This window comes from Sparus aurata, chromosome 13, assembly GCF_900880675.1.
Source record: "Sparus aurata chromosome 13, fSpaAur1.1, whole genome shotgun sequence".
Taxonomy (NCBI): domain Eukaryota; kingdom Metazoa; phylum Chordata; class Actinopteri; order Spariformes; family Sparidae; genus Sparus; species Sparus aurata.
The window spans coordinates 4,569,079-4,583,893 of NC_044199.1; the positions used below are offsets into that span (position 1 = coordinate 4,569,079).

Sequence of the window (14,815 nt, forward strand, 5' to 3'; positions counted from 1 at the left end):
ATGTATAGGAAGTGACTCATGTGGGAGGATATACAGAATATAAATTTACACTTGTGAATATTCTCATTTAAATGTAGTGTTGTGACATTTCGGCTCACTTCGGCCCATTCAGGAGAGATGAAGTTAATTCAGAGACACCGATGGCTTACGTTGAAGTAATATATAAAAACTTGCAAGTAGGAACAACATGACAACACATCTGTCTGCACAGTGTGATGCAATGTGAATCCTTTCGAGTCTCTGCAATGTTCAGATTATATCTACAGCTCAGAAAACATCCCTCCCATATATGGTTATCTGTTTACCAACAAAGAAAGGAAACCCTGTGTGACATCTGTTGCAAACCATTGTGAACTAACTAACTCCCCTTTTCCTATGTCTGTAGTACCAAGTGTCACTTGGGCCAGCACAAAGAGGAGAGAACAAGGAAAAACAGAGTGACCATCGGGGTGGAGCCACAAGCCAAACACTGCATATTGTGTACAACTTTTACAAACCATACATTTTTCTCCTCATTATCAGCACAGTTTTGAAACACTGCAACATCATTAAAGGAGGGCAGCGAAGTGGGTTGTGTTGGTTGTAGGGAGGCACATTGATGTACTACAAAGATTAAGGAAATCCGTTCCAGAAGTGTGTGCGTCACATTTGACAATAGCAAGTTGTGGTGGTAGCATGATAGCATCAAGCAACTGTTTAATCAAATCATGATGTTTAATAGGTTTTCCGGAAGATGTCAAAAACCCCCTAATTTTTAAAAATCTGTGCAAAATCTGATGATGCCAAGAAAGCATAACATGAGTCAGTGTCGGTATTGGTGTCTGCATGAAATCTGGTCTGGGAGATGTGCTGGTTTCAATCACTAGATCAAAGTCATGTTAAGCTTCAAACTCTATGTGAGGGAGGAATGTGACTAGATTTAGAGGTGGTGAGCATTTTACAGTGATGTGTGGGCTTGATAAAATGATCACTTCATAACCTGAACGACATGCAGCTGTCATGTGTTGCATAGTGGATGTGTTCAAAATGTGTAGCACTGAATTTGGAACATGTACAACACAGTCACTGGCCAGTACAACAGGAGCAGATTTATCTATCACGATTGAAACAGCAGCCACCAACCTGAGAAACCCTGGCATTCCCAGAATGACATGAGAATGCTTTGACAAGTAGTATGCGACAGGACAGTAAAACAGCCCACGATCCAGGCAAAACAATCCCTCTCACAGACATGGAGGTGAATTTCTGTGCAAGTCGGGAAGACCCTAAGCAGGGGCCGCCTTTAGAGCAAGCCTTCAGATCCTGGAAAGCAATGTGCATGTTTACATTCCACTGCACAACCGAGGGGGTGTTTTGTGGCTGCATGTGACACAGAGTCCATTGCAGCGTACTCACAAATATAATGATGACAGTAGTTAGTCATGCCAAGAAAAGAGAGGAGTTGCTGTTTTGTTTGTGGCAAGAACTTGTTGGTCAGAAGTTTCACTCACTCAGCAGACAACAGTCACTGACACATGACGCATGACCCAGATAGGTGACCCTTATGCTGACAATACTGCAGTTTCTGTAAAGAAGCTTTGTGGCCACACTCAAACAGTCTTATCAGCAACAAAACAGAGTCAGGGTGGCAGGTCACTTGAGATGGAGAAGCAATCAACAATTCATCAGCGTACAACAACAGCGTAACGTCTTCAGAGAAGTGCGAATCCTGCAGATTGCGTTTCACTACTGCAGTGTACACTGTTGGACTCTTAACATAACCTTTCCATTTGTCAAGTTGGTTTGGTTTTGGAATGGGTAAAATCAGAGTGTTGCGTTGACTTCATGTCTCTTTCAACACCCTGATGAAGAGAGACTGAATTACACCCTGCATTCCTGCAATTGATCAGTGTGGCAAATGGTATTGTCTGATCATTGGAAATATAGCATTAGCTTTGAATGTCACATTATGAGGCAAAGCAGATGTCACAAAAGGAGACAGTCATAATGGATGTTAGCTGAGAAAGACCACATAAGTAGCCTCATGCAAGGAAAACTGTTGTCAGCCAAGGAGTTGAACAAAGATGAGTGATTGGATGAGCCATGGGGCCCATTGAAGACGGGGCTCTTAGTGACTGTTATGGTTCCTGCCGTCATCTGTCTGTAGTGTGTGTGTGTTTTTTTCTTTCAGCCAGAGTGAACCTCAAAGATCGTGTGGCTCCCACACCCCATTGGCTACGCATTCCTAGCGTGGCAGCAAAGGATTGGCCAACGCAGGAAGCGGGGACTTCAAAAGCCTATGCTGCCCGAAGATGCGAGTGGATCACTATTGCGGAGACATCTACCGAGCTGAGAGATTGTACTGTGAAAATAAGTGTATGACTAGCTAAGAGTTTGTTTTGTGAAGCCACGCTTCATCACTTGTATATATCGCACCATTATCACTGAACATATTGCACCTGTTGTATTGTTGTAATAAATTGTATTTTTAACTTAACTTACACCGTGTTTGGGTGTCGGTTATTTATGTTGGGCTCAGCTCCCTAGACCAAGGGTAACAGTGACTATAAGGAAAGCACTCTTTATTCGAAGCCAGATAATTTTTTCATAGGCATTGTCTCATTTGATCTCATGTTTTACTGCCTGCAATGAAGCATTACCATACTCAGCTTTGAGGACTCCTGGGTATGATTTTCATTGGTGACTTTTGAAACCCTTTTTGAACAAATAAAAGAATAAAAAGTTTTGTCACAGCATTTTGGCGACCAGGCAGGGATGACATTGAGCGAATAGAGGGGTCTGCCAGAGGCAATGAATAAACCTGTATTTCATCACCACAGCCTCCAAAGTTTAAAAGGTGAGCAGAGCCTTTAATGTCTGCACATTTCAAATGGTGACTGAATGCAGGTTTGAGTTCCACCAAAAATAAACCCCCACTCATCCAAACGTAATCTGATATTAGATTGACTAACTAAAGTTACATCTCCATGAAGAGGAGAAGCTGGGGGACAGATAAGAAAGAGAGGTAGCTCCTATCACAGGGGACAAGGCCATGCCACAAATCAATACATCGTTAACTGTCCCAAAATCACTTGAATATGGAGTTTTTACCCTCTGATGATGTAATGTGGCACTGCGAGGTCACCTTACTCCCAAAAAAATACAGTGAGTGGACATAACGTTTTTCAGCTTTATTCTCTCATCCTTTACATTTTTCTGTGAAGCAAGCCTCAAATCAATTGAATCCATAATTTTAAAAGGAGTTTGGGGAAGTTATTTTTACATGTTAACTGCTAAAAAATTGTCACACAGTGCCCCTCTAAATGATCAAAAACATAGAACAATTGAATCAACAATAGCAGTACACAACTTAATGTCAGAGAATCTTGATTGTAACTTGATTTATGTATTATATTCGACAACTGACATGATCACTTGACTAATGTCTTAATCATTACATAATCACAGCCCCATTATGCTTTAAAAGTAAGTTTTACAATTGCATCAATCACCTTACGATATGTAGAGTACATGCCATTCATATTTCATAGCAGTAACATTGGTTTTACAGTAGTATTATTCATCATCATTGTACATACACTCAGTTGCCAGGTTATGAGGTTTGCCCATAAATCAATGTATTTCAAAAAAGGAAGACCAAATAATAATAAACAACTCTCTGTCTAACAATAAAACACAGCAAACAACAGCCTCCTGAATGGAAACCGTGAAGGGTAACTCCACCAATTTTACACATTAAAATGTTTTTGCAGGGTCTTGGCGTGAAAACCTGAATGTGTGGAAAAGTATCATAGAGCTTTTTGTGGCTCCTGAGGAAGCTGATAGTAATTTGAAAAGTTGCCTCCAGTGATGCCTCGCAGTGGTTGAGTTGCATTGTTGGTAATGTAGGCGCCAGGTTTAGAAAAGCAGTCTATAAACCATATTCACAAAGTGGCCACTTTCCTCTGACATCCCACTGACAACCAAATTCTAGTTAAAGTTACATATACCTAATAAACTGGCAACTGAGTATTTATTTGATTTTCCAAAGTCAAGAGAGCTTCTAAATTTAAGTCTTCCCAACATTAATATGTCAACATTCAGTTGATTCCCATTTCAAATGGTAAATTGAGGCCGAGGATAGTGATAACAATGCAAAGGAGAAAAGACTGAACAGCTTTGGTAGAGAAAGACCCAACAGTTGCTGCTGTCGGAGTCTGTGAGGGGACTTGTGAGCTGCTGGTGGAAGTTTGCCGGACACTGTAGGAACAGGAGCCAACATTACCCACTGCATCAACAACTAGCAGCTCCACATCAGGGGAACAGCAAGATGCAGTGTAGGACACCAGCGTTATGCTCTCGTTGCCAGCGGCCAGGCTGGTGTTCATGGTGCCATTGCCCTGTCTGAGGCTAACACGGTCGATACCTGTCCCATTAGCCCCATCAGTCACTTGAACTGAGAGCTTCCATGTGACCAAGCTGCAGCTTTCAGTGCAGTTGGACTGCAGGCTGAGCAGCTCACACAGCGGCTCAGTGAAATCAGTCACCTACAGTATGAGGAGAAGAAAAAGTCAGAAAAGAAAAAGCTAGAATGATTATTCACTGCCTTCACATTTCAACTGGAGAGTTACCGTTTTAAGGACAGCAAGACGCAGCACAAGGTAGTTAGTGTCTGCTCCGCCTGGAGATTCAGCCTCGATGGTCAGGGTGACGTCGGTACCAGACATAGTGGTAACAGGTGCTGTGAGGTTCACTGTACCGTTAGCACTACCTCCAGTGTCCAGGACTAAACTGGACGGGAACGTTGAAGTAAACCCTCGGTCATTGGTAGCTCGGATAGTGAAGTTTCCTCCTGCACCGCTGGTCTTCACAGAGAAGGGAACTGGAAATGTTTCTCCTGGTGCTAAGACGCGATTTGTATCAGCCTCAAATGGAAGGAAGAAGGGAGAATTAGTCATTTAAATATAGATGACATATGAGATGTTAAGGAGGTATGCACTAACATTTCACAGATGTTTTTTTTCCTCACTGCTGTAAAATAGCTTATTTTTCTTGCCTAATTAGTAGTGATAAACATAAACCGAGGATATTTTTTGACACAGTAGTTAAACTTGCTCAAAAGGCTGCCATCTCTCAGCTGTGTACCTTTTATTGTAAATAGACTCTCCTTATGAAAAGGCATTTTTTAGGGGAGTTTCCTTATTCAAATACAGGGTCGAAGGACAGAGGGGGTCAGTCGCTGTACAGATTGATAAGCCTCCTGACTTGAAAGTGCAACCAAATCCTTATCCCTGATGATAAATAATTATTAATGATTAATGTTGCACAACAAATGGTGCCCCATGTCAGGCAATGTACTGTTGGCAATCATGCATTCACACTTGAGTTGAAAGGGCAACCAATCTTAAAAGTCCTGGTTTTCAGATGAAGTAAATTTACTTACAACAGTGACAGTCACAGTCGATGCTTTGATGCTACTGGTTGACTGCCTCTGGAAGGTCCCCGAGGATCTGGAGGAGCCGTTGCTGTTCTGCCCCTTCATGAGCACCACAAACTCCTCTGATGGTACCCCATTAAACACCACCAAGTAGTCTCCTCCACCTACAGCTGTCACATTTCCATTGACATTTCCTGACCCCGATGATTCAACCAGAATCACTTCTGTCACCGTGGCAGAGGTACTCCCGGTGACCGTCAATAACAGAGTACCATTAGAACCTTCAGAAAAATAGAGAATGCGTTGAAATATGCTGAAGTTAATCAAATGTCATATGCCTGTCACAACATCTGTTTCCTTTACCGGCTCTGGGACTATGGTCTATGACATCAAAACCTCCAAATAGGCCTTTGGATACTTCCAAAAAGTCAAACAGGAAATCAATGGAACTCTCACCTGCAAAAAACAAAATGTCACAAAAAAGGACAATCAACCAATGAGGGTACATGCTGAACATAAACATCAGCTTGATCACTACTAAATCTGGAGGGACATTAGTATCTCTCATGTGATTCATCCACGTCATCAAGGAGTTCTCACCTACGACCTTCAAAGTGTAGGGATTTATTGACACCATTTTCATTTCCCACAGTCCCACTTCTGTTTTCAGCTTCAGATTCTTGAAATTCCCCACTGTCTGGGATGCAGTTATCAATGATCCCGATGTGTCGGTGCTTTGCTGAGAGACACCTGACAGCAAAGTCAGGGCAAAAAATGAGGCACAATGGTTAGAAGACTGAGAGTTAAACTAACTTCCTTTTTTAACAATTAAATGTTTTATGAGATCAGTTGTAAAGTAGTAGCATGCATTGTTGTAACTGTACCTCAGTGTGACACTGAATACTACCACCAGATGGTGCCAAAGTCAAGAAATTTCCAAGCTGACATAAAATAACCCTTCAATGCTTATTGACAATAATACAATTAACACCTTTTAAAATATCTAATCTCCAAAGCAGTATCACCTGATGGACTGATGAGAGTAAAGGTGACTGATCTCCCAGTGATGTAAACTGTGAGGTTTTTTACTGACTCGTCAACTGTGAAGGTGAAATTTTCAGCCTTTTCTGGACTCCTAGCTGCCTGCAGGAGGGTCACCTAGAGGGTTAAATGAAACTGGTGACACAACTGAATATTTGAAACAATTAGAAAAGTCAGTAATTGCCAGTGAGAGCATTACTTAATACCAGAGTGGAGCTGGATGACTCTGTAATGATGCTGATGGCCTCAGGGAGCTCACTCTTTGTGACTTCAATAGTCTGACCTCCTGAAGTCTGAGCCAGGTCTCTGTAAAGCTGGACATATGATGTCACAAACCGACTCTGTTGTTGTTGTTGTTGTTGATTGTTATCTATCTGTCTTCTACGACGAAATATCCCTCCGCCTGTAAGCATGAAGTTCACCTGAAAAGAAATTAAATGAACAAAAAATAGAGTGCACTATGTAGTTTTTGGGAAGAAATTTTAATCACAGGGGAAACATTTGCTTAGATTGGATGAGGTGGAAAACATGACATGTCCGTTTTCTTAACATTGACACTAAGAATAGTCACCACTGTCTTGGTGCGCTCTATGAGTGCAATCACTGTGTCTCTCAGGTGAGTGTCTTTAGCAGCTGCATCCGTGAAGACGAAGATCTCAGAATTAGGAGGAGCACCAGTTAAAGCCAGCTATGACAGGAAGAGAGGATCAAAATTATCCAGTAGTTTGAAATAAGTTTTTCACATCATCAGAGGCCGATATTGAAGTAGCACCAAAGACATCACAGCACCTGCAGCCCTGATAGACTCATTTCAGCAAAATCTCCTCCACCAGTTGCTGTTAGTGAATTTATAGCATTCTTGAATTTGTCTGGGTCTGTAGTCCTCATCAGCGGCCCAAAATCTGAGGTTCAAGTGAAGAGAAAACCATTGTATTTTTCACGTTGTGCTTGTGCTTTCTAAGTGATTTAGAGACACTGATCTTTTTCTATATATTATTTGAGCAACGTTGTAAAATAATTTTACAACAAGTTCTTAGCGCATGTCAGCATACAAAAATCTGCAGGTCATTTCAGTTAGTTATAGTTCAGAAGGCAAGCAGATAAAGAGCAAATTCATAAACTTCACAGCACAAACATCCATTCATTTCATTTAAGAGGAAAATAAGGATTAAAAGTCTAGTCAGGGACTATTCATACTACCTTGATCATTGAAAGGTACAAGAATGTAAACTGAGGGCTCATCTTCTTTTCCCACTTTGCTGTTGATTATAGAGGAAGTGACAGTCCTCACTGCTGCAATGTCATCCCTCATGCTTCCTGTTGTGTCGATCACAAAACAAAGAGCTTTACCGGAAATTCCCATCATCCTGAGGGGAGGACAGAGACAAATAAAACGGATATGAAATACATATGCAAATGCTTTGCCTCCTTACGGTACATTACCAAATCATGCGGAATAGGTTTCTTACTGTAAGAATGTTTAGTAGCTCACTGTAGCTCACTGTAGCTCACTGGTTGCAGCTACCGCCATGTTTGCTGCTTCCGTGTGAAGATGTCCATGCTCGGAATCCATCTTGTCTTTGTTGATCCCACCTCTAGGCTTGAATAGTCTTGAAACATCAAAACCTCCTCCATGGCTGCATTTTCCTGTGCAATAAGGGACAACACATTGATGTGTGATTTTAAAACTAGCAACAGTTTTTTAGCTGTAGAGCAAAGACAAATGGACATTTTCTAAATAGTCCTTAATGTAAATTAAATACAGTTCTTATGGTAGGCACTAGCAGGACATTTACCTTCTGGTTTGCTAAAACCAAAATATCCAGAAGTAAGTATCTTTTCCCGTTTGATATCCTCCAAAATGTTGTTTGTGCAGTCATCTCCATCACAGTTGCGACAGGTTGCTCTGCTTAAAGCTGTGGGAGATAAAAATCTACCAGACGTTTAGAATCTTTTAAGGGTTTTGTTTTTTAAATTATCTCTTTTCTCTCTCTTTTGGTAACACAGCCAAACACTGCCATTGCATGAGCTCTTTACCTGCTATGTTACCAATTCTGGTGCCTGATCTGATCAGATTGGTGTTTGGGAGAGTGTTTCCCAACTCCACCCAGTTGCTGTGAGTGTAGAAATCCTGTTATTTGAAAAGAAGAACAAGGTAAATATTTTCAACAAGATATTTTATTGTTCCTTTTTAACATAATGTTGAAAAGTAGATAAACTGCAGTGCATACACTCTAAATTCTAATTATCCTTACTTAATAATTATAGATTTGATTTCTAAAGATCTTTTATTAACAAAGTTAGAAAGTGCTGTGGGGTAGAGTCAGCGTCTTGTTCTCTGAGGGTCGCTGGTTTAATTCCCCTGGTCTGCATGTTGAAGTGTCCTTGGGCAAGATACTGAACCCCAAACTGCTCCTGATGTGCTTGTCAGCACTTGCATAGCAGCCACCACCATCAGTGTATGAATGTAAGTCTGAATTACTGTCAGTTGCTTTGGACAAAAGTGTCTGCTAAACGCCCTAAATGTAATTGCTTTACAAAAGAACCTTGAAACATGACCCATTGCCTTAAGAAACAGTAGAATAAAATTAGGCCTTCTTTTTCAAACTACCATGCCACCTTATTCCTGACTTCGAGAGTTTACCCATGGTTCATAGCGGTATTCGGTTATGCTCTTCTGGTTGAACTGCTTGAATTCTGTGTTTACGCTAGCGTAGCTGTCATGCTCGCTCTAAAAACCGGCTTTTAACACAAAGAAAGCGTCAGAATGGATAAAAATTGGAGGTGAATACACAGTACGGATGTTTTAATAAGTCGTGAGGACAGTTCTCACAGTGCCTCACCCATCAGTTCTCATGGAGTGGGCAGATGACATGAAGCATTAGCCCGACATCAGCTTTATCGACATAATTAATTATCTTATATTTTCTGAAGGTGTTGATGGCGGAGAATTACGCAGTTACAAAAGCACAGAGGCATACAACTACCTGCACAGTAACAAAATAACAAAAAAAGGACTGTTGAAGAAACACAGCGAGTTTATATTTCTGAAGGCAGCAGTGGAGTCCAGCCACAGCGTCAATCAAGCTAAACATACAGCGTGGATGATGCTGAATGAAAGTAGAGTCGTGGAGACAGGCAGCTGCTCATGCATTGCCGGGTTAGGGAAGTCATGCAGTCATGCAGCAGCTATTCTGTGGAAGATATTCATAATCCCAAATATTAATTTTAGTGTCAAAGCCGCGAGCGACGCTAGTCTCCATTCCTCCTTCCTCAGCATGGCGTGTAGGGCACGGACATGTTTGTCGAAGTTGTTGATGTTCTACACGAGAGGTTTCTGAAAAAAAAACTTTTTTTCACAATTTTCGTGAATTGTTGTGGCAACCAACAGTGGCACATGTTGCACCTGAACTCATTTTAAATACAATTCAGCATTTATGACATAACGCTAGTTGTTTAGGGCTAGCTTAGCGGCAGCGGCCATCATGCAGTTGCAAGGCAACCGGAAACAGAAAACCGCCGGTGGAAGTAGTTATCTGTCATGGCAGCCCCCATAGGCTTCTGAGGAAACAGGTGGATAAGTGAAAAATAAGTGTATTCTAAAAAAACTCCAACTGCCAAAACCATCCCCCCTCCCATTGCATTTATGTTATAACACCGCTGCTGTTGCCAGTTTTTTTGTAGATAATGTTGCTAACGCTAGCTAGCTAACACTAAGGTTGCAAATGTTTTCTGCCCTAACACGAACATTAGGGCAGTACAATATGCTGGACACATACTGTGCTGTAGAAATCAGCCATTCTTTGTTATTTTTCCACAAAACAGGGAACTACCAAGAACGTTGATGATAATATTTCCACATGGTACAAATTGTGTTATGCTATTGGCTGACAGACCTTGTTAGAAGCTGGAATTAAATGGCATTCTTATAGAGATATATGAAACAATCATGTTGGACCTGACAAACATTATTGATTCACAATCATTACTATGGTCTTAAGGAAAAGATAGAAGTAGTACAAGTATTGATGATAACTGAGTAAACTAATTAATTTAAGTCAGGAGGAATAAAAGTCTTTACAGTCTACAATTTTAAAAAAAAAACACTGGTTTATGGATATACACTGTTATGCTGCTTGCTGAACTTAATTGAGTTTTTTTGAAGTGCAACCTTTTTGTAAGAAAATTTAAATAAAGATTGGAACTTAACAATAATAGACAGTACCTGTAAAGGGTGTATAATTTCTCCAAGTCTTTCTCTTGCTGCCTCAAAGTTCATTTCCTTGTTGCTGGCCTTTATGATTTCCAGCCCTCTTGTGATGATTCTCCTTCCCTCTGCAACTTTTCATTGTCAAAATGGTATTCGGGTTCAGAGGCATGAGAGGAGTCTACGAGCCGATTCATTCGTTGGATAAATTTGATGGTTTGGTGGAATCTCTTGGATGATTTTGATGCCCGACAGGCAGCAGCAACAGACTGTGCTGTAAAAGGCGGAAGCTGTACACACACACACACACACACACACTTGTTGTAGTGTCAAATCACATATATTAATAGCTGATCCAAAATGTATAATTTATTCAGATTGAACACTTACAGGAAAACTGAAGTCTTTGCCATCAGCCAGGGCCACAGACCGACACGCCTGAAGGGTGGTACTTAAGATCGCCCTCTGAGTGATGTCTTCATGCTTTTGATTGGCTGCTTCACTGTGAAAAACATCTTTAATAAACTCACTATCGAGCTCGATGTCAAACCCGTAAACTCCAGTCTGCATTAGCAGGAGACACAATGTCACCGAGCCAGGAGACATCGCTGCTCAACCTGTGTCTGTTTCAATGCTGAAAGATGAAAAAAACACAGCTTTAGTAAAGGTCATAATAGCTCAAAATATTTATCAATATAGTAAACGTTTTCACATTCTCAAGAAACAAAAACACAAAACAGTGACTAAATTGTTTTATGAAAAATGTAAGTTAAAAATAATTAAAACATTTTTTTTAATCTGACTTACCTCAAATTGTATTTTTTAACACGAGAAAAGTTATCAAATGTGAGAATACTGTATAACTGGTCCTGATTTTTTCTTGTATGCGATTTATTGCTTGTGACAACCTAATTTATAATAGTCCTCATCCGAGGTGGAGTCACTACTGGGTTGAACCTGTTCGACCTGTTGCATATTGTTGTTATTGGCACTGGCCCTAATATCAGATTCGGACATGATTTCAAACCCTGATTACACTGTTTTAATGTTACATAACTATGAACTGTAGCTAATTCTCTCTGGCAAAGTCTGCAGGAATGTGAACTTAAAACCGGACAGAATGGCTAAATTTATACGAGGGATCCCTCATGCCCTTTACGAATTGACAGTTGGACAGCACTCACAAACTTAATTGGATCATCATTAAAGTCTGTGAGTGTGTGAGTGTGGACACTGGGGTTGGACCATTGTACATTCTTCAACATTTACCATGATGTTGTCTCCTTTTTGTTGCGATGTCTGGAGCTGGGCCGGCTTAATCTTATCCTGGTTATGATTTTATTGTGAGACTCTAAAAGTAGCCACTTTTATTCAGAAACACACTAATCAGATAAGATTCAGTGGTTATCTCTGGATACCAGAGCTTGTTTTAGACAAGAAAAATAAATTCTCGAATAAACTGATCTTTGTGATCATTAAATAACAGCACTTGTGGCCATTAAGGGCTTCTATTTATAATACAGTCAACTCATTTTTTTAAGAGTGAACTCAAAGCTTTCTGTTGTGTGTTTGAGTTCTGTCATTGTCAGGTCACATGCTAACACGTTGGGTGAGATAACTGCTTTGCATTAAAAAAAATGTTCCCGACAGTGTGGAATCAACAGAACACTTTCATGTTTTAATGCTAACAGGTTGGGTGACCTGAAATCTGGGTGCAGTTTCCCGACAGCAGCAGCGGATATACCGGAAGTGACTCATGTGGGTGGATATATTTAAGCTGACAATTATGAATATTCTCATTTAAATTTAAAGAATGTCGCTTGAGGGCCCCACAGGGAACAGACCTAGCCCCTTTTCTGTTCACCCTGTACACTACAGACTTCTCCCACAAATCACCCCACAGCCATCTACAAAAGTTCTCTGATGACTCTGCTGTCATTGGCCTCATCAGAGACGGGGACGATGGAGCCTATAGAGAACTTAATAAGGACTTTGTGGACTGGTGCCAGCAGAACCATCTCCAGCTCAATGCCAGGAAGACCAAAGAGCTGGTGGTGGATTTCCGCAGGCACAAACACCCTGCACACAGGTGAACATCCAGGTAACAGACATTGAGAAGGTGACATCTTACAAGTACCTGGGAGTTCATATGAACAATAAGATGGACTGGACTGATCTATTTTCTATGGGGTTGTCTGCTGGAGCAGCAGCATCTCAGCAGCAGGAAGGAATAGACTGGATAAACTTTTTCACACAAACTAGGCAATTTCACATACCCATATCTGCTACAATTACACTGTTAACAGCAGGGTGGGAATTTCGCAGTGGCCATGGCCCCATACGTTGGCCTTGATGCCCCGGGGAAAAAAAATCATTGTACGGCCACAGTGGACTTTGTACCCCTGGCCCTATCCAAGTTCCATGTAAAAAGCACCAGTGCAGCATAGTGGGCTTGCCTTGAATAGAATTCAGTGAGTTCGCGGTTTGCGCAGGTGGAGTCTCATCATCACATTGATGATCTCACATGAAAGCCTAAGTCTCTCAAACAGCAGCAGCATCTCAAAATGGAAGAACGACACTTACAGCACAGCAGAGAGCTAAGCTGGTTTTGATATGATACTTAACTGACTATGTGTAGGATTTAGTTCGGTAAAGTTGGGAATATATTCACACTTTACCATTTTTTTTTTAAATACTTAACTATTATTCAGTGCAGGGTCACCAAAATCACTCCACACAATCAATGGTCCTCTGGGTTATTCTACAACTTTGTTTGGAAAAAATGTAATAATTGTAAAAATTGAGGGAAATTCTAGTGGGAGAAATATTCAATAGCTTCACTAATATTCAGTGTAGTGTCACCAAAATCACCTAACCCTAACCCTAATAATAAAAAAAAAAAAAAAGTCTAATGTAACATTAACTTGATATTGGTATTAAAAATGTTTTTTAATACATAATCCATGTCTTATTATAAATTAGGATGTTGTGGTATCAATCTGAAAGATAAAACCATCGAATTTTACTCAATGGCCTTTGTGCCCTGTCATGTGGCCTTGGTGCCCCTAACAAAAAAGAAAAGTGAAGGCCAAATGGCCTTGCCCCTAAAATGACGAAATTCCAACCCTGGTTGACAGTGCCAAACCCTATTTATATACAATGTATATGAGAGTTATATTTTGTATTTACTTACTTTTTATTGTATTGTTTATTCTCTTATTATTATTATTGTTTTATGACAAAACCCTGTCCTTTGGTTGCTGTGATGGAAGAAATTTCCCCGTTTGCAGGACAAAAAAATAAAAATCTGATTCTGATTCTGAGTAATTTAAAACAAAATGCAACCTCAAATATCTTTAAAATCTGTGACAAATATATTGGCAAACATTATTTTTGCTCTTTACTGGGGTGAGCATGCAAAAGAAATAACGTCAGGAACGGTGTATGGAACAAGGTCAAAGGGTTACAATAAAGTTAACATTAAGGGGGTAGATTTGTGTGGCCTGTGTTTGCTTGCTGTAAATGATTTATGGAGTTAAGGGAGGAGGGAGAGACAACCATTTACATGTCAACAAGGTCAGAAAACAGAAGTCTGTCAAAAGGATTTAGGAGTACTGGTGCAGACATGAAGTAAAGTAGTCAAAAGCCTTTTTGGTTCCAGAGGAAGCTGCAAGTAATCTGATTTACTGCCTCCAGTGATGTCACTCAATGGCTAAGTTGCATTGTGGGTAATGTAGGTGCCAGAATTTGAAAAGAAATAAGAGCGTGTTGAATATAGGAGGTGGTATCTCTTATCTGCTGTATTCTGAAATAAAAAAGAATCTGACTTGCATCAAATTTATTTTGTTAAATATGTAAATATGTAAAATATGCGAGTTATTGTTTGTGACAACCTTATTTAAAATGCTCCACATCCAAGGTGGAGTCACTACTGGGCTGAACCTGTTGGACCTGTTGCATCTTGTTGTTATTGGTACTGGCCCTTATATCAGGTTCGGACATGATTTCAAAACCCTGACCCTAACCCTGTTTTAAATGTTACAATATTATGAACTGTGGCTAATTCTCTCCAGCAAAGTCTGCAGAAATGTGGACTTATAAAGTGACCAGAAAGGGCTCAAATGTCTGTGAGGGAGCGCTCATGCCCTTTG

The 14,815-nt window shown here is 40.4% G+C and overlaps 1 protein-coding gene across 1 annotated transcript in view; it reads right to left on the bottom strand.

The window, feature by feature from the left end:
* Positions 1-4,079: 4,079 nt before the first annotated feature.
* LOC115594679 (von Willebrand factor A domain-containing protein 7-like) overlaps positions 4,080-14,815 on the bottom strand; it is a 12,817-nt gene continuing 2,081 nt past the window's right edge. The window contains 13 exon segments of the mRNA XM_030438881.1: positions 4,080-4,526; positions 4,611-4,904; positions 5,423-5,697; positions 5,780-5,872; positions 6,017-6,166; positions 6,442-6,574; positions 6,664-6,879; positions 7,029-7,145; positions 7,247-7,359; positions 7,658-7,824; positions 7,927-8,104; positions 8,254-8,373; positions 8,495-8,588. Coding sequence (XP_030294741.1) covers positions 4,080-4,526; positions 4,611-4,904; positions 5,423-5,697; positions 5,780-5,872; positions 6,017-6,166; positions 6,442-6,574; positions 6,664-6,879; positions 7,029-7,145; positions 7,247-7,359; positions 7,658-7,824; positions 7,927-8,104; positions 8,254-8,373; positions 8,495-8,588 — 2,397 coding nt within the window.